Source organism: Gadus macrocephalus, chromosome 23, assembly GCF_031168955.1.
Source record: "Gadus macrocephalus chromosome 23, ASM3116895v1".
NCBI lineage: Eukaryota > Metazoa > Chordata > Actinopteri > Gadiformes > Gadidae > Gadus > Gadus macrocephalus.
The window spans coordinates 8,778,790-8,796,820 of record NC_082404.1 but is presented as its reverse complement, the minus strand read 5'-3'; the positions used below and the strand labels follow the sequence as shown (position 1 = coordinate 8,796,820).

The window sequence follows — 18,031 nt, the reverse complement described above, 5'->3', positions numbered from 1 at the left end:
ATATTTTTTGCATTTTTTGTAATCTTTATTCTGCAACTTGCAGTCATTGCATACATACATAAGTTAAGGCAAGCAGAAAGAACAAGCATCACATAGTGCAACGGTTTAGTAACATAAAACCCTAATAAAAAATGATCTGCAATAGTTTAAGTCTACACCAGATTTATTATGGTCTTTATTCATGAAAGGACGCAGTGTGTGGAGGTAAAATCAATGGTATTAACAATATAAATACTGTTGGTAGGGGTAGACTTATCATTAGCCTTAGCAGTAGAATTAGCATTAGCTTGAGCAACTATCACTTCTTCATGTCGAGTATTCCACTCCCAGGACCTCTCTTCTTGGCACTGCAGATGTTGCAGAACTGGACTGCAGGAATCTGTTAACACACGTTTGCCATAGTTACAGCTTCCTCGTAACCAATGGCTCAGAATAATAATCATAAAAATCAACTTTATGAGTAAAAGTAAAAAAACAACTCAAGGAATATTAGGCATTGCTTGAATATCTGCAATAATATAAGATATTACTTTATTGATCATGGAACATAAATTCAGGTGCCACAGCAAAATTTATCCTGGCACCAGTTAGAGACCGGCAACCAAGTGCAAAGGGAAGTCACGTGTGGCTATAGACATCACCTTGCACTAGGGCTGCTCGATCATGGAAAAAATCATAATCACGATTATTTTGGCCAATATTGAAATCACGATTATTCAAACGAGTTATTTTTGAGTTTGAAAACATGATATATTTATTCAGCATGTCTCTCCCAAAAACACTTTGTAACTGAGAACTTTGAAATTTCACCTGAAAAAAATACACACAATGGTCAAAAGAAAATGTTCAAATCTAAAATAATGTACAGATATGCATCCAGCTGTTCTGCACGTTCTATAAAACATTTAATAAATTATCTATATATATCTATATATATATATATATATATCAAAAAATAGATTATATTAGTTTCGTGATCGTTAGACGCTAAAATCGAAATCGAGAACGAAATTCAATCAATCGCCCAGCCCTACCTTGCACCAAAGTGACCAATAGATTTCAGCCTACCAGACTATTTGATTGTAAACCAGTGTGGTTGTGTGATAGGAAAGGCGATAGGAAAGGATTCAGGGAAGGAGATTTTCAAGGAGGTAGGGAAATACATAAGATAGGGGGAAGCAAAGGCAATAGGGAAGGACACACAGAAGGAGACCTCGTCCTTCCCTAGCTTGATGGAGTATTCCTATTGGTCCATTGGCCGTTAGGCAGGGAGTCGCGTTGTGGTACTCACGGTTCCGGAAGAAGGTAAACACTCCTTGTGGAACATATGTCTACAGTTGAAGACCACCACGCTGAAGGGCTGGGCCATGTCTACAACACAGAGACACAGCATGAACACAGGACCACCCACCGGGAAATGATTGACAAAGTATAGAGTAGGTACACGTAACCCACCTGACGGTAAAATGGTCCCATGACACGCCTCACAGATGTTCTCATCTGTTAAGAATCAGGAAGACGTTAGTTATTTTGGTTATGATAGTTTTGTTCATTAAAAGGTGCAGTGTCTACAATTTTGTGGCATGACTTAATATAATAATTTTAATTAGTGTATAATCCCATGAAAATAAGGATCATTGTCTTTTCGTTTCCCTACCACCATTAGCCCTTTATATCTACATAGAGCGCGGATCCTCTTCAACCGAGCTCACCATGTTTTTAGAGAAGCCCAGATGTTATGTTTTGTCTTGTAAACTATTACCTTTAGTTTTACAATAACTAAATACAATTAATGCATCTATCAAGGAACCTTGTCAATAGACAATTGGCTACTCGATGCTGTCATAGATGATGACCTCCAAAAGGTACCTATTCGCACCTTACAGGCCAGCACAGGACACCGTAGCTTCCCCTACAGTGTTGGAGAACACCAATCAAATTACCGCTAGATGGCAGTAATTCCTACACACGGCATCTTTAATGACAAATGTATCAAGTGCCTTGCCTGTTTAAATAAATACAATCCATGAATGATGTTATGCCTAAGTTATTTATGGTATGAGAGTTATGATCTTTTATGTTAGTTATTTTAGTACAAGTGGCAATATTGAAGACCTGTTTTGTTGTCTTTGGCGCCACCTATGGCAAAAACAAAAAAGGGTCCCAACATGAGCTCTGCCCTCACCGTCGACACGGACCCCCCTCATCTGGGTGCGGTGCATCTTCTGGAGCAGGGACAGGGAATCAGCCACCAGGATCTTCTTACAGCCCTCTCTCAGCAGGATCTATACCCAGGAAAACAACATCTGTGGTCAGGAAGTGGTGCCGCAAACCTCCTCAAATCATTAATCAAACATTATCATTGGTCGGGACGGGTCGTTAGTGAACTGGTGTGAGTTTTGTCCATGGTGGGTAGACGGACCACAAGTCAGATGGAGGTGATGTTAGGTGTTGGCTTCTTCGCCAAGCCCTTAATCATCATTACTCGCAAAAGGCTTCACTGGCCCACATTATAAGACAATTCTCAACCCTAAACCACCTAAAAGGACATGGGGAAACCCCCCCAAACCCAGAGGGAAGATTTGGTGAAAGTTAGGAGTGTAATAGATGCCGAATCAGAAAGCAAAACAGACTGATATTCACCTGGTGGCCACATTGGCTATTTGGTAGGGGAACCCTTCTTGTCTTCTTGTTTGGGGAAACATGTAAACTTAATGAAAATGCATTCTATATGCTTCTTGGGTGGGGTAATGTCGTAACTAAAATAATTGATTGAGTCGTCCTGCTTTCCAAAGAGTTTCCCTACCCAGCAAACCAATATGGCCGCTGGATGGAGGAGGTCTTTAGTGGCCCCCTCCTCTCACCTGGAGGTTGTAGTCCTGCAGGATCTTGACCAGGGAGTCCCGGAGGTTGGGGATCTCCATGCCCTCCTTGATGCGGTGGATCAGTAGTATGGGGTCCACGTGGGTCCCGATGTTATTCAGCAGACCCGTGATGAATGCTGCAGAATAGACAGTGATTCACACACTAGGAATCACTGCTCACTGCTAGACGTTCAGCAGGCATATGTATCCACAGCCACTTGTGAGCGAGTACTCAACCAGTGTTTTGTTTTTATGTTTTGCGAAAGCACTTCAAAAACACTGTTTTTAAAGCAGCTATATAATGAAAATTGAAAAAGCACTTACAGTATATATGTGAAACTGTTTGTAATAGTCTTTCATTTTTTTTTTTTGATTGGATGCTTTGATTATCCCCAGCCTCCACTTCAACTTTAGCTGAACTCATCTACTGCTGACCAATCCAATGAGCTGAACAAAGACGGAGGAAACGTACGTGGTTTGTCTATGGAGTACGAGATGAGGTCTTCCCACAGCTCAGAGTCGTCCTGCTCCTTAGCGAAGTCTATGGCCTTGTCCACGTCGCCCAGCTCCTCCATGATCATCTGCAGTGCCCGCCTGCAGTTCCCCATCCGGCCTGAGGGTCAGGGGTCAAGGGTCAGCCATGTCACACCAAGTTCCAGTGACCGTCATTGTAGAGCTCTAATGGTAAAGGACCAACTGGAGCCCAGCGGCCTGTACTCACTGAGCAGGAAGACCGTCTCCTCCACAAAGTTCCTCTCCTGACAAATCTCCAGAGCCTGGGGATGGAGAGACATGGAGAGATGGAGGGACAGGAGGGGAGAAGGGAGATCCAGGAAGAGGAAGTGAGCTAGGAGCGTCCGTTTAGCTTGAGTCAGAACTAAGGTGATGGTTTTACCTTGCAAAACAGAACGTACAGTGAGAGGTTTAGAATGAGTAAATGGACGTACTGTGATATGATTTGACGGAGTCACCGGGCGTTATGATGTTTAGCCTGAGTAACAGAATGCACTGTGACGAGATGAGCTGGAGAAACAGGGCGTTGTGATGCTAACGTACCTTCTCCAGAGGGCAGTGGGTGCTGTCCCGGAGGAAGGGCAGCAGGTTGGGCCGGTCGTACTCGGCATAGAGGCCGATCTGTCGCTCGTGGTACCGCTGGCCCTTGTGGTGGTCGCGCTTGAACAGCTTATGGAGGTACTGCCGGGGTGGGAGGTAGGACCGTTAGGGTGGAGCTGCGACCAGCCACCTGTTACTTCCCTGCATTTGCTATAAGTTACTGTGGATACCAGAATCACTTAAATGACTCAATGTGAAACGGTCCAATCAGAGGACGGTAGTATGTTTGAGAGGTTTACCACATGGAGCAGCTCCGGTCGGTCCCTGAGCTCCTCCACCACTCGGTCCGTCTGCAGTGGACAGGAGGAGAGAGCCTATCAGTCCACAGTAGTGAAACGTTAACTCTTAGCAACAGCAACCCATGGGAGAGGGGCATACCGATATCTTGTCTTCGTTATCCAAGAGCATGTCCACGGCTTTCTGGAAACAGCAATGCACACACACAAATGGTCCTCGTTACGCAGGGATTCAGGAACAATGCCTACTAGAACACTGCTATACACTGGTATTCTAGAATTCATCAGGGTTCTAGAATTCAACATGGTTCTAGAACACTGCAGTATGCAGTAAAAAACTGAAACAGAGACTTATGTACTGTTGTATGTACTGTACCATGTACTGTTATTTCTGATGTGTATATGTTTTCAGTCCTGCTACCTCTTTATCAAAGTCCATGAGCAGAACGATCTTGTCCTCTATGGAGGCGAAGAGGTTGTGTTTGTGGATCAGCTGATACACGTCTTTGTGCCTCAGCCGCAGGTAGATCTCCAGTGCCCGGTCGTAGCGCTGGTCGTACGTGTACCTGCCATGGCGTGAACACAACAACAGGTATAACCACGGTGTCCTGAGGAGCTGGTACAGGCCAGGGCAGCGTTGGGAGTACTACTCAGGAGATCAAAAGGCTCCTCACAGTTCAGCCAGGGTGGTGAGCAGCGTGCGGTGGGTGGGGTCCTTCTTCAGCTGGTCTCCCACCGCCTGGACGACGGCCATGTTGTTGTACAGCTCCCCCGGCCACTCCCGGATCAGCGTGGCAAAGCCCTGTGAGGGGAGACGCGTCCATCAGCCATCGATTCATCCATCAAGGACATATGATGATTCGTTAGGAAAAAACGGTTTTAATTTATTTTGCACCAAGACTTTTCCCACAGGAATCAAATGATAATCTGTCCATCGTTCACCCATCAATCCCTCCTTCCATCTTTATACATCCATCTTTTCATCTCCCTCCCTGCCTCCCACTCCCTCCCATTACCTCATAGTCGGTCTTGAGGAATTCATGGAGGATCATCTCATAGATGGCTGGTCGTAGACGTAGATCGCCCCTGGGCAGGTACTGGCTGATGGCCTGGGGGGCGGAGACAGCAGAACATGTTACAGTATGGAGGGTGGAGACAGCAGAACATGTTACAGTATGGAGGGTGGAGACAGCAGAACATGTTACAGTATGGAGGGAGGAGACAGCAGAACATGTTACAGTATGGCGGGAGAAGACAGCAGAACATGTTACAATATGGAGTAGTGTTGCACGGTATACCGATACTAGAAAGGTATCACGATACCCGCAAAAAACGGTACGATACGCACATTTTTTAGTATCGATACTTTTAGGGAAAAAAAAGAATACTTTTATTTTTTTAAAAATGAGAAAATATGATAGAAAAAAATACTTTGAACGAAAGGACTTGCACATACACAAGCTCAGCATCAACTCTCAGTCATACTTGCACACAGAGGCTAGTCAGTGGGCGTGCCCCTCAGCTCGCACACAACAGCATCAGGCAGTTCACTGAGTGAGTGAGAGTGAGACGCAACGAGACGGCGACAGGTTCGGAAGGGCTTGCCGACAGTCCTCGGCTTGTGGAGAAAAAGACGGGAGAATTGAAGTATGGAGTGTATATAACGGATCAGAAGTGTCCATGTAAACGGGGCTATTGACAGTTGATCTGATTAGATTTCTAATCAGAATAGATCTATTCCTTTCATGCAATCCGAATTTACTATATATATGGCATTTACAAAAGTAGCACGCGTACGTCCGTATGCCTCTCACGCACAACCGTTATGCTGGTCTGGACTTAAATGATATATGTAATGGATAATGTTGTACAGAACACCAACAGGGCGAACCGGACCCCGACGGGAAGCGGAGGTGTCTTGCATCGCCCTGAAGGGTATTATTTTCGATAATGACCGGCGACATTCTATACATTATCCCGCTTATTACACGGCTCCTTGCCAAAACAAAACAATATCTTCACACGGTGTGTCTTTTTACAATTACCATTCGTAGTGTTGATCAGCAGAGAAATTGTCCGCCAAAGTCGTTGACGTCGCTTAGCAACAGGACACGCTGGGGTTCATAAGTTACCGGACTACTTGCGAAGTGATAAGAGAGACGTGAATCAGGCAAAAAATCTACTATCCTTGACAGTCTAGTTTGGTGTTCATAAAAGTACAGACGGACCAATTGCGAATTAGTGCAGCTCTTGATGCCATCTCTCTAAGTTAAAAAGTAGCCGCACCCACCCCAAACCAATCGGAATAAGTGTATACGAGGACTACACCACCTCTTCTATTCCGCATGGAATTCTATTCCGATCAGAGAATTGTATTCCGATTGAGGCGTTTTATAAAGATTAATACGCCTCAATCGGAATACAATTCTCGGATCTCTAGAATTCATTTATTAACGTAATTTGCTCAGAAAGCAGGAAAGGCCCAAGCTGCTGAAAGTTAAAACATAGTGAGATCGAGCTGGACCACTATTCATCTAATTTCCAGATATTTTAGATTTTCACCGTGGTATCGGTTCAGTATTGAGTATCGAGGTATTTTCGCACAGGTATCGTATCAAAGTCATAATTTTGTTATCGTGCAACACTAGTATGGAGGATGGAGACAGCAGAACATGTGACAGTATGGAAGAAGCGACTTTGACCCACCTTCAGCTGGCCGATGGTCTTGAACCGGTACACCTCATTCTCCCACAGCTCCATGTTTTTACCAAGAACCTTTTGGCATTTTCTGATGAGAGAAACATGTTTATTATTCTATATTTCTCTTCATAAGAATCATAGAAAATGGGATTCTGTAGGATTCTGGCGGTTTTAATGATCTCAACATACAGATATTACAAATATCAATCTAAGCGGCCCTTCATAATATGATTATAACATAACATATGTGTAGACTTTAACTCAGACACATAGGATATGTTTTCTGGTACCTGGCAGCAGTGTCATAGTCCCCCTTCTCCACCAGGTGGTTGATGTAGGCCATGCCGATCTTCTGCACGTCGTGTCTCTTGATGTTCTTAAAGCTGATCTCTGCTGCCATCAGGGCCTCCTGGGAGGGGGAACACACCACCACAACATTCACTCGTTCGTTCACCTCATACATCATCATATAAGGTCTCGGTGATTATTCACCGAGAGGCAGGGCCATAAACAGTTTGATATGCCAGGCTCCTGGACGGCTTACCTTCCACGAGCCGGGCATATCAAACTGTTTATTGCCCTGCCTTGAGGTGATTATCCCGTTTATTGTACTTCTTGCTTGCCAACATAATAAAACAATTCAAATACTCTAATAATTATGCTTTTTCTTTTTCGCATTGCAACCTTATTAAATGTATACTCTGTTTGAGTTCATCTCCCTCAAAAAGTAGTCCCCTTTAATTACGATCGATCAAACATGTTTTGGACACCTCGAAGGGCCGCGTTTGGCCCACTCTTGCTAAGAGTTAACCGCGTTTTCTGATTACAGTTTAATGCATTTTTCACAATTTACCAGTTATCGTTTTGAAGGCTGAACCGACAATTTGACTGGAACTACTTAGCAGGTGTCCATATATCTTCAGCTACAACCGACAAGTCAGCGGGCAACCTGCCGGGTTAATGCCCTCCACCCAGCCAATCAGAATCAAGCATTCTTAAACGGAGTAGAATAAAAACAGATAACAAAGTTGTGATACTGGAGCCCTGACCTCGTACTTCTTCTTGTCCAGTAGCCAGTCGATGTGGTCGTCCTGGTCCCTCTCCTTGGCCACCACGATGTCTTTAGGACTGATGATGTAGAACAGAGACTCTCCCTCAGCATGCTCTGAGGAACAACAGCTACCGTTTAGTCATGAAACGAGAGCGGTTCAGATCAGTCATCAAGGAGCAGTTAGGCTAGACGGTACAGAGACAGGTCATTGAGCAGGTAGGGGTCAGACAGTACAGAGACAGGTCATTGAGCAGGTAGGGGTCAGACAGAACAGAGACAGGTCATTGAGCAGGTAGCGGCTAGACAGTACAGAGACAGGTCATTGAGCAGGTAGGGGTCAGACAGTACATCGAAAGTTAATCAAAGAGCTGATATGGGTACAACAGTACAGAGACAGGTAACAAAAAAGCAGGTGGGGGTTAGAAAGTACACAGACAGCTGAATAAGGAGCAGGTAGGGGTTTGGAGGACATCTTTCTCTAGGATGCCTACAGGTAGACTGTGGACATTGAGTTATTTGGATTGTGTCCATTTCACTTGGTCCGCCTCTTAAGGGCGGCGACCCACAGATCGAAGGCCACTGCTCTTGTGTACAGCCGTGTGTAGCGCATGCTTGTGTGTGTGTGTCCATGAGGCGGTATGGACCTAGTACGGGGTTGTGTGTGTGTGTGTGTGGGTGTGAGGGAAGCCTCACCCAGGCGGTAGTCACGACACTCGTTGTCCGTGAAGTTGCGCACCGACAGAGCGTCTGAGGAGATCTCCTCACAGCTCTCCGCCAGCGGCTGGATGATGTCCAGACGAGGCCGCGCACGGAACTCCTCCTCCTCTTCCTGACGCATTGAAAGAAATAGTATGTAAACATTACAGAGTTGTGCAGCTCTAGCTAACATGCGTTTCTCACCAGTTGTTAGAGTTATGCGGCTCTAGTTAACATGTGTTTCTCACCAGTTGTTAAGACTTATGCGGCTCTAGTTAACATGCGTTTCTCACCAGTTGTTAGAGTTACGCGGCTCTAGTTAACATGCGTTTCTCACCAGTTGTTAGAGTTACGCGGCTCTAGTTAACATGCGTTTCTCACCAGTTGTTAGAGTTACGCGGCTCTAGTTAACATGCGTTTCTCACCAGTTGTTTTGCGTTCTCCTTGACGAAGTACAGTGTGACCAGCTGGTCAGCCAGAGGTGCCAGACCGCTGATGAAGAACTCTGTCTCAAACGCCGACACTGTTGTCCAAAATACACAACAAAAGCCACCGTTATCGTAGAAAAACCTACTAAGAGATCACACTTACTAAACCACTTTGCATGCACTTTTCTGTTACTTGATAGTTGGATATATGATTTAGTGTATAGAGCTGACCTATTTCCACGTAGCGACTGGGAAGGTCTCGCAGCTCAGTCGGGTTTCTCTCCTTCACGGCACACATCTGGTGATCAGAACCAACATGAAGAGCACTCCCTAAATACAACCTTAAAATGCCGACAGCACTAAACATCTCCACAGCTCTACCTCCACATCACAGGTTCCTCACAAGTGTTACAGCCGGCACAGTCTCTGAGGGTTCATTTGAAAGTCTGATACGTCTGCATTAGGAGAAGCGCTCACTCAGACCAAATCAGCAAAAACACTCGTTCACCATTCATCTGGTTGCCTGTCCCCTATAACAGACATGGTAGACGTCCACCCAGGCCCTCATCCCCAACAGTCCCACCTTGATCGACTTCCCCCAGCCCACGATGAGGGTCTGGTTGTCCTTCCAGCAGAGGCTGCAGGGGTACATGTCCGGTCTGAGGCTCACGTCGTCCCGCAGCACGTTGGTGATGCGCTGCTTGGTGCTGATGTCATAGATCTTCACACCCTGAGGAAGAGAAGGAGGAGCACAGAGGATGTGGACGTGTTCATGGGGATGGTTTGTGTGTATTCTATCGTTGATGGCATCATTGAATAATCAACCCTGAGTCCAGGGAGGCAGGGACCTTTCAGTAGGGTTTATACCTCAGCAAAACCTTTTCATATTCCAACCCGATGACTTTGTGTGACGTTACCTTAAGTGTGTGTGTGTGTATTTATGCTTGAGTGTTTGAGAGTGAGTGACTTTGTGTGTGCGTGTGTTGGAATGAATGAGTAACTGTGTGTGCGTATGTGCCCTGGGGGTCTCACCACATTGTTAGCCCAGGCGATGAGGTTAGTTCTCCACTGGATGTTGGAGATGGTTCCTTCTCCCTCGTGGAGAACAGACGTCTTCCAGCGGTTCAGCCAGTTCCTCTCGTACAGCAGAAGCTAGCACATACACACACACCTGTCAATCGAACCCACCTCATTCTATTGTATACTACCTTTAGACGTGAGTGCAGCAGTGCAGCTTGGCCAATAGGGGGCAGTAAAGGACCGCTGCAAACCGTAAAGTTACATGTCCATTCAATACATATAACAAGCATTAGAGATCATTATCCGATTTTACCTAATGGTATTATTAAGTTTAGTATAAGTATGTAATTAGGATATATTCTTTAAATGGATGAAAACGAATTGGGAAATATTATTTCAATAACAAAACTGATCAATCAGTGACAAACTGAATTATATATAATAATATGTCTAATGATGGTTATATATTTCATACTACTCATCACTAATATACATTTCCTACAACAAAGTTTCACAAATATACTGAAATTGCAGCACTAATATACCATAAAATATGCATCCAACACACCACAAACGAACCACTAACTGACCACTAACATGCAGCCAATGTATGGCTGGCATATCTCCCAGCATGTGGTCAGGGAGCAGCGGAGACAAGCAGCGCCCTAGTGACGCTCTCTCAAGCAGCGGTGAGGATATGTTAATCCTGAGAGGTGGGGAGACCGGTTTAAACCGGTCTCCATGGGATCAGCTAACTTCAATTGATTTCCTCCCCGTCGGCGGAGGCCTCCGCGGCTCCGAGGAAACGGAGGGAAAATTGGAACGATTGATAGAAAGCGGCGAGGTACCAACGCGGGGCTTGTCATGGTGGGAAACACGGCTTCCCCCCCCCCTGTCAAAACACACCCTACTCTGTTTCTCCTGGTAGATCGGCTTGTCAGCTCAACGGGCTGAGCGACATCTTTGAAATGTAGCGCGCAACATTCCGCTTGTGTTCTGACCGCAGTACTATCTATCTCTGACAGTGAGGAGAGGGATGATGATGATGATGATGATACCCGGGCTCCCCGCGTCCGGATGTTCTGACATCAGGAACCGTTCTGATCTTGACCTCCTCGGGCCGGGCCGGAGCAGCTCAGACTTGCACATCCTTAAGTATGATTGGACCACTGTTGGGCCCTGACAACTCTTCAAACCCTGACACACTATAGAGAAGGCCAAATTCTACTTCCTGCCAAATTGCCCCCTGTAGGTCCACTCTGCGCCAGTGGCCACATTTATGGTTCTGGGTCTGTGATTCTGAGCGAAGTTTGACAAAGGTCACTTATTCAGTGACATCATTTGATGATCTTTATAATGCTATGAGGATATGTCGTACAATTAAACGTCGGTGAACCACCTCAACTAGTCGGTCATTAATGAACCAGAAAACATAGCAGGAAAGACAAAGCAGGCAATTTTGGGTGACTGCATACAACCTACAAACAGAAACACAATAGTGATGATAAGTAGAATAACAATAAGTTCCTACCTTGCTCCCCCCAGTGACAAACTGTTTGTAGTTGGATTTGCTGAACTGTGGATGCAGCGCCACCACCTAACAACCATGGCGACAACACAAGCGTGAGATGAACAGGCAATGTTACAGACAGGCTAGGTAGCCCACAGGCTAGCTAGTAGTTACGCTACATACCAAAGAAGCCCACTGACTATGTAGCCAGGTAGCACATTGCATTACATTTCTCACAATGATTTTATGTTTTCAATGGCTAAATGACAGTTGTTCGAGCATTGCATGGATGTCAATCCATGCAATGCTCGAACATCTTTCATTCAGCCTCCAGCCTGAAGCAGAGGCAGAGGCCCACCTTGATGGGACAGTCGAAGTTCTCGTGGAAGCCCTCCCTGGTATACAGGCCAAACACCTGGACCTGCGGAGCAGAGCGGGGACAGGGAAGGTCACACAGTCAACGCGCCTGCTTTCTTCTCCTTCTTTAATTGCTGTGTCTGCAGCCGCCCGCCTGCAGGGAGCCCAGCGCTCAGGAAAACACTTTGATTGGGCCCCTGTTCTCCTCCGGGCAGCCAATTAGTGGCCAGGATGATTCTGCCGGCTCTTCTGGGGGAGCGGACGGAGGATCCTAATCTTTGACTTAACTGCTAGCTCAGACGGTAGCATCAAACTGTAAGTCTCCAACTCCAACACTTCTCAGTGATTCTTACCTCCTTAAGGCAGGGCATGTTCCTCTCAACCCCGCTCAGAGAACACACCAACAAGCAGAAAATAACAGCAGAGAATAACTTTTTAAAGGGAAGAGGCATGTCACGGTCTGTTGAGCCCTCCTCTCGGGACTGCATCGGTGATTAAGGATTACGTTTGATTCTTAAGGATTAACTGCCAACTGAATCGGTTGAGGACAGACCACTGCTTGCAGCATCCATTTTAATTGTCTGCTCCACTTTCCCCCTGTGACAACATGTTGTCGGCTGGCCCCTGGAGAGCTGGCGAGAGCAGGGTGCTACCAGACAGCCACTCTGGCCCAAAGAAACGCATGGAGCAGGATCATGTTAATGATAACAAGGGAAGAGATGGGAAGCACATGGAGAACAGGAAGAGGAGTTCCACAGACGGCTGATGATGAACCACACCCTCCCCTCTCCTCTTTTAACTTTGAAACACGGGGGGATATCTCTGAACCGAATCTCACATTATTAGCATTGATATATTGTTCATCATTTAGTCATTAATGAGCAGGTAGGGTTCTTTCTCAGTGATGCCTACAGGTAGTTAGCCTGACATTGGGGTTAAACAATAGCCTCTAAATGGTTGGGGAGAGATGGGGGGACACTTTACGGTCGCACCCTAGGCTAGGATGCCTGTACCTCCGGGGTCTCACCTTGCCGTCCTCAGAGCAGATGCCCACGTTCTCTCCGCTCTCGTCCAGACTGACCTGGTTGATCTTCACGGAGCTCTGCCGACACAGAAGAGAGCCAGATTGTACTGCTTGTTAACAACATGCAGGGTCAAAGTTCGCCTTTACGAACAGCAGTATTATACATGGGAATGAGTGGGAACAGCCCAAAAGTGCCTTGATGGCTTTTACAGCCGTGTTGGGAGAGGAGAGTGTCTGCAACATACGATGAAGAGGAAGCTGAAGGGAAGAGGAAGGAAGCGCTTTGCTTCTGCTAACTTTGCTTTCATAGAGGAGTATGTTTTGTGCGTTAACAAGATTTGCTGTACTTACTCTCACTGACAGCTCTTCGACACATGATTAAAAACTAGCAGCAATAACATTTCCTGATTATTTTATTGCGGTATCAGCGTTCACACACAAGGAATTGATTGTAGTGTATTGGTGCTAAAAAAAAAAGAATACAAAATAAAAAAATGACGATGACATGAACAATTATATAAAATGTGAATATGGCATTAAAGTAAGATATAAATCTGAAAAATGATGAAAAAAAAGCACTTAAAATGTGTTTCTTTAAGCACTCACGATTTCAAACTTCTGTGTGACGTTCCCCTGAACGTCCAACAGGAACACCTTCCCGAAGTGAGTCCCGAGAGCCAAGAACTGGAACAAACCGGTCACACGTTAATCACCAACATGTTATTGGAGGAAAAAACCCTTGCTGACGAATAGCAGGAGTTAAATAAATAAGTGACTGAAGACATTTAAAAAAAATAGTTTTTAAGGCAGGGGGAAGGTGAAGGAGGGGGGCCAGGGGAGGCAGGATTGGGGGCTCGAGGGCGTAGGCTGTGAAATTACAGGGAGGGAGGGAGGGGGGGGGGCGTTTATTAAGGCAGGCAGTGTGAAATGGTATTTCCTCCCTCATATTAAAAGGATTAAACATAATAAATGCAATGTAAATCTGGGCTCCTCTCGGGCTGGCCCTGAGCTCGCTGCTAACCAGATGTTACCTCCGCTAAACAGCAACTGGTTTGTGTGTGTGTGCGTGTGTGTGTGTGTGTGTGTGTGTGTGTGTGCGTGTGTGTGTGTGTGTGTGTGTGTGTGTGTCACAAATCCAGGTTCACTGGGACAGAAACATTATAGAATGGGGGTCTTTCAGCGTTAGATTAAGTGTGTGCTCTTGCACCAAAACTCACCGGCTCACGCAACCCCCCCCCCCTCCACCCCCCCACCCCCAAATCTCCCAGGCCGCGCTCCCAGGCCGTGCGTGCGCGTGGGGCACGAGCACGTGAGCCCCTCAGGCTCCAGTGCGTTCTATAATGAAATGCTTATATTTACAGGCACAGCTGAGCGTGTCAGACAGGCCTACTGCTTGCCTTCCCCCCCAAATAAAATCAGCCCAAATAAATAAATAAAAGGCCAGCCGGGGCAGCGGGCGCCTCTCTTAAAGGGATTCATCCACACGGAATTGTTCAAATGAAATTCCAATTCAGCCACTTAAAATGTGGGGAAACAGACTATTATGGGCTGGTTGCACTTGGTGCTGGTGAGGGTGGGGTGGGGGGGTTGTTGCTAAGGGTGACAACAGCTTGCTCGGGTTAGATGGAGGAAGATACAAACGCGGGCGCTCGCTGGAACGCAGCACGGGCACGGGTCACGGTTCACAGCCAGGGCAGTCAGATTGGAAACCATAGCAACAGGAGATCAGATAAAACGCACAATAAAGACATGGAAATCAACAGGGCCTCCTGAACATCAGGTGTTGATACACTAGGTGGGAGATATGTCGTCCCTGCCACCCCCACTGCAACATGTTTAAACCATCTAGTCAAAGAAAGATAGAAAGAAAGAAAGAAAGAAAGAAAGAAAGAAAGAAAGAAAGAAAGAAAGAAAGAAAGAAAGAAAGAAAGAAAGAAAGAAAGAAAGAAAGAAAGAAGCGAAGAGCAGCAGGGGAGGAGGAGAGAGGAGAGGCTGGTTACCAGTCGCAGGAGGAGAGGTGATAAGGAGAGGATATAAGGAGAACAGGAGGAGGTGAGAGGAGAGGTCTGTGGTGGAGAGGAGAGGAGGGAGAACAGGAGAACAGGAGGAGGTGAGAGGAGAGGCTACGTCTGGGGTGCAGGAGGAGAGGAGGGAAGGATAAGGTGTGAGGAGAGTAACTTGTTGTAGGTGTCCAACATGTTAACAATGTCAGGTGATGTTCTAGGTGTCATCCTGAGCCCTACAGCTACATGTGACCCCATATCTCTGTCTCTCCTATTGTGCTTTTAACCAACTCTTCCCTGTAAGACAGATATGGTTATATTTCCCCAGCACATCATTTTACTATAGAGCTGTATTTGTATATTCTTAAAAAAAGTATTATCTATATAAAATTTCACTGTTGTTATTCCAGCGTTTTCATGGGAGTCACCTTTGTGAAATATTCAAATGATGGACCCAGGGAAATAGAGCTTCATTCCGCAATATTACACAGATGGAATAAATAGTTAAACTACGATTACACGGGAGAATCAATGTAATACCTCTATCAACATATGGAATGACATCAACGTCATACCATAATCCCACCTGAAACTTCACAGTGGAACCCATCGCGGCGGTACCTTGTCGTGGACGGTCATGCAGCTGGCCGCATCTTTCTGAAGAATCTCTGTCACGCCATTGGACAGTCGCTCGTACTTCAGCTTGGGCTCCTCCTCGCTCTCTTCCTCCTGCGAGACACAGTCACCGTAAATGGACCGTGATGTAGAGACCATAGACCACTATGTGAAGACACCATAGACCAAAATGTACAGACCACAGACTGGACCATATCTGGACCATAGACCTCCATGTGGAGGCCCCATATTCCACCATGTTGAGACTGAAGACCCACAGGACCATCGTGTAAAGACCATACACCACCATGTAAAGACCATACACCACCATGTAAAGACCAAACACCACCATGTAGAGAGACCATACACCACCATGTGGAGACACCATAAACCACCATGTACAGATCATGGCATCTGGACCACAGACCACCACATGGAGAATGCATAGACAAATACGCACTGGAGACCCTGTAGACCACGTGAGGAGACCATAGACCAGCATGTAAGAGCACATTATTGTTACAATTATTCAAGGTCTGAGAGATTCCAGCCAATATTACATGTCCCCTCTTCAGTAAAGAGCCATCGCCTGCAGCAGTAATCCAGCATCGGTCACACTCAGCGATGTGTGGACATAGCCGAGCGCGTTTTCATATCCACATTTGACCAAAGAGAATAAGCGTGAAGATGTCTACTCTAAAATCCTTCTACTAAAATCTAAAAACAAGGCGTATAACTTATCGTAAGTTCAGACTTTCCAGGGCGCACCCACATTTGCGGCCAGTCACAGCCTGAATTTGAATCCTAACCCGGTTTTAAACCGATCCTACACAGTCTGTGGAGCCTGGGGGGCCGCACGCCGCCGCGACACATCGTATGCATTAAGGCGCCGATGGGTTGGAGGGTGAGAAGGGGTAGCGTGGAAAAAATGCTATTTCCAAAAACAATCTGTCTCCGCTCGTCCGCCCCATATCCCGGCTATTCCCCGTATTCTGCTTGTGAGATCTCTGATGCGAGCGCATTTGTCACGGGTCTCAAAGGCGCATCAAACAAACACAGCAAGCAGCAACCCTAAAAAGAAGCCATTGTTAAACTCATACCCCAAGTTGCCCTTTGTTTGTGTCTTCAGAGAGTTCCACTAAGTTGCCTTTAAACTAGCTTTGCACCTAACTAACTAATACTAACAAAATGCCAAAAACATGATCACATGAAAACCAACATGGATTTTACCTACAAAAAATTAAAATTCAAGATACAAGATGGGAAAAACAAAATTCTGTGCATGGGGCTGATTTAATTTAGAACAGCAGATGTGAAGGATGTTTTTAGCCTGGCCCAACTCTCCATGACAGCCATCTCTACCTGTAGCCGAAGAGGTTACAGTGACCTCTGAACTCAAAGCTAAAATCTCAAAAGTAGGATAGGTTGTGGCAAATCCTGAAAGCTGCAATATGACCTGATAGACACACAGCTGTTTGCTAATAACTAATAAGGTTGAATAAGTCGCTAATTGAATTGCCAAAGCTCTTTCTAATTATTTAAAAAGGTTCTGCCAAATGGGAGACTTGTAATCGAGTACATAGAAACAATTAGGTAAACAGCTTACAGCCTGACTGTTGCCCATTAGTAGAACAACAATCTGCAAGACATCAGTCACATGTAGTTTACTATGAATGGCAGATGCCTCCAAGTCTAATATGTCCACCTACGTTCTCACTCTAAAGAGACTCTCACCAACTTAATAACATGCTATAACACAGCTAGATGATGGAAGTATAAGCCAGTGCTTTGATAAAAGGCTGTGGTACTTCAAATCATTGTTAAGTGAGGTGTTCTTAGAATGATCAGTATCATTACAGAATTAGTAGTATTCTCACCTCAGAATCATCTGTGAACTCCTCGCTGGACTTCCTCTCCTAAAATATTTCAAGAATGAACATGAAATAGTTCAATCAGTTAAAGTTGTCATTGTCAATTGTAATGAGCAGTTTCCAGGCTAATAGTTACTATGATTAGTTTTTCAATCGAAATGAATATCTACTTTCAGATATGAACAAATTACACTCTTACTCATTAGTTAACATACTGGTACTCATTAATGATCAATAGTTAATGTTTATCAATACTATTATTCTAAGGATGGATGTTTGTTTATACTGGTCAGCTAACGCTAGCAACATGCTTACCTGATCCTCCACTTCCGCCATCGTTATACACCTCTTTTAGCAACAGACGATATAATACGTATTCAATAAGTCGAGACGAATCGCATTTTACTAGTATTTTAGCAATTGCATGCCAAATGTTATGAAAATACAGGTGTAGTTATCTCTCTGCAGTTCTTTGTTGACAGGTCCTGGTAGCAGGAGCAGCCCTGTCATGTGGAATGTCATGTGACCAGACCCATCGTGGTG

The 18,031-nt window shown here is 45.4% G+C and overlaps 1 protein-coding gene across 1 annotated transcript; it reads right to left on the bottom strand.

Annotated features, from left to right (window-relative positions):
• Positions 1–3: 3 nt before the first annotated feature.
• vps41 (VPS41 subunit of HOPS complex) lies at positions 4–18,010 on the bottom strand. Its single transcript, XM_060045122.1, has 28 exons — positions 17,804–18,010; positions 17,495–17,533; positions 15,624–15,731; positions 13,606–13,683; positions 13,003–13,077; positions 11,977–12,039; positions 11,640–11,705; positions 10,121–10,240; positions 9,672–9,818; positions 9,320–9,386; positions 9,086–9,183; positions 8,658–8,793; positions 7,963–8,078; positions 7,204–7,322; positions 6,920–7,001; positions 5,230–5,322; positions 4,888–5,015; positions 4,635–4,779; positions 4,356–4,397; positions 4,217–4,267; positions 3,921–4,058; positions 3,586–3,640; positions 3,337–3,477; positions 2,865–3,001; positions 2,186–2,285; positions 1,456–1,500; positions 1,292–1,371; positions 4–379 (listed from the first exon to the last, which is right to left on the bottom strand). Exons 1-28 carry the CDS (start codon positions 17,822–17,824, stop codon positions 299–301), a joined length of 2,571 nt encoding a protein of 856 aa, XP_059901105.1. The 5' UTR covers positions 17,825–18,010; the 3' UTR covers positions 4–298.
• Positions 18,011–18,031: the final 21 nt, after the last annotated feature.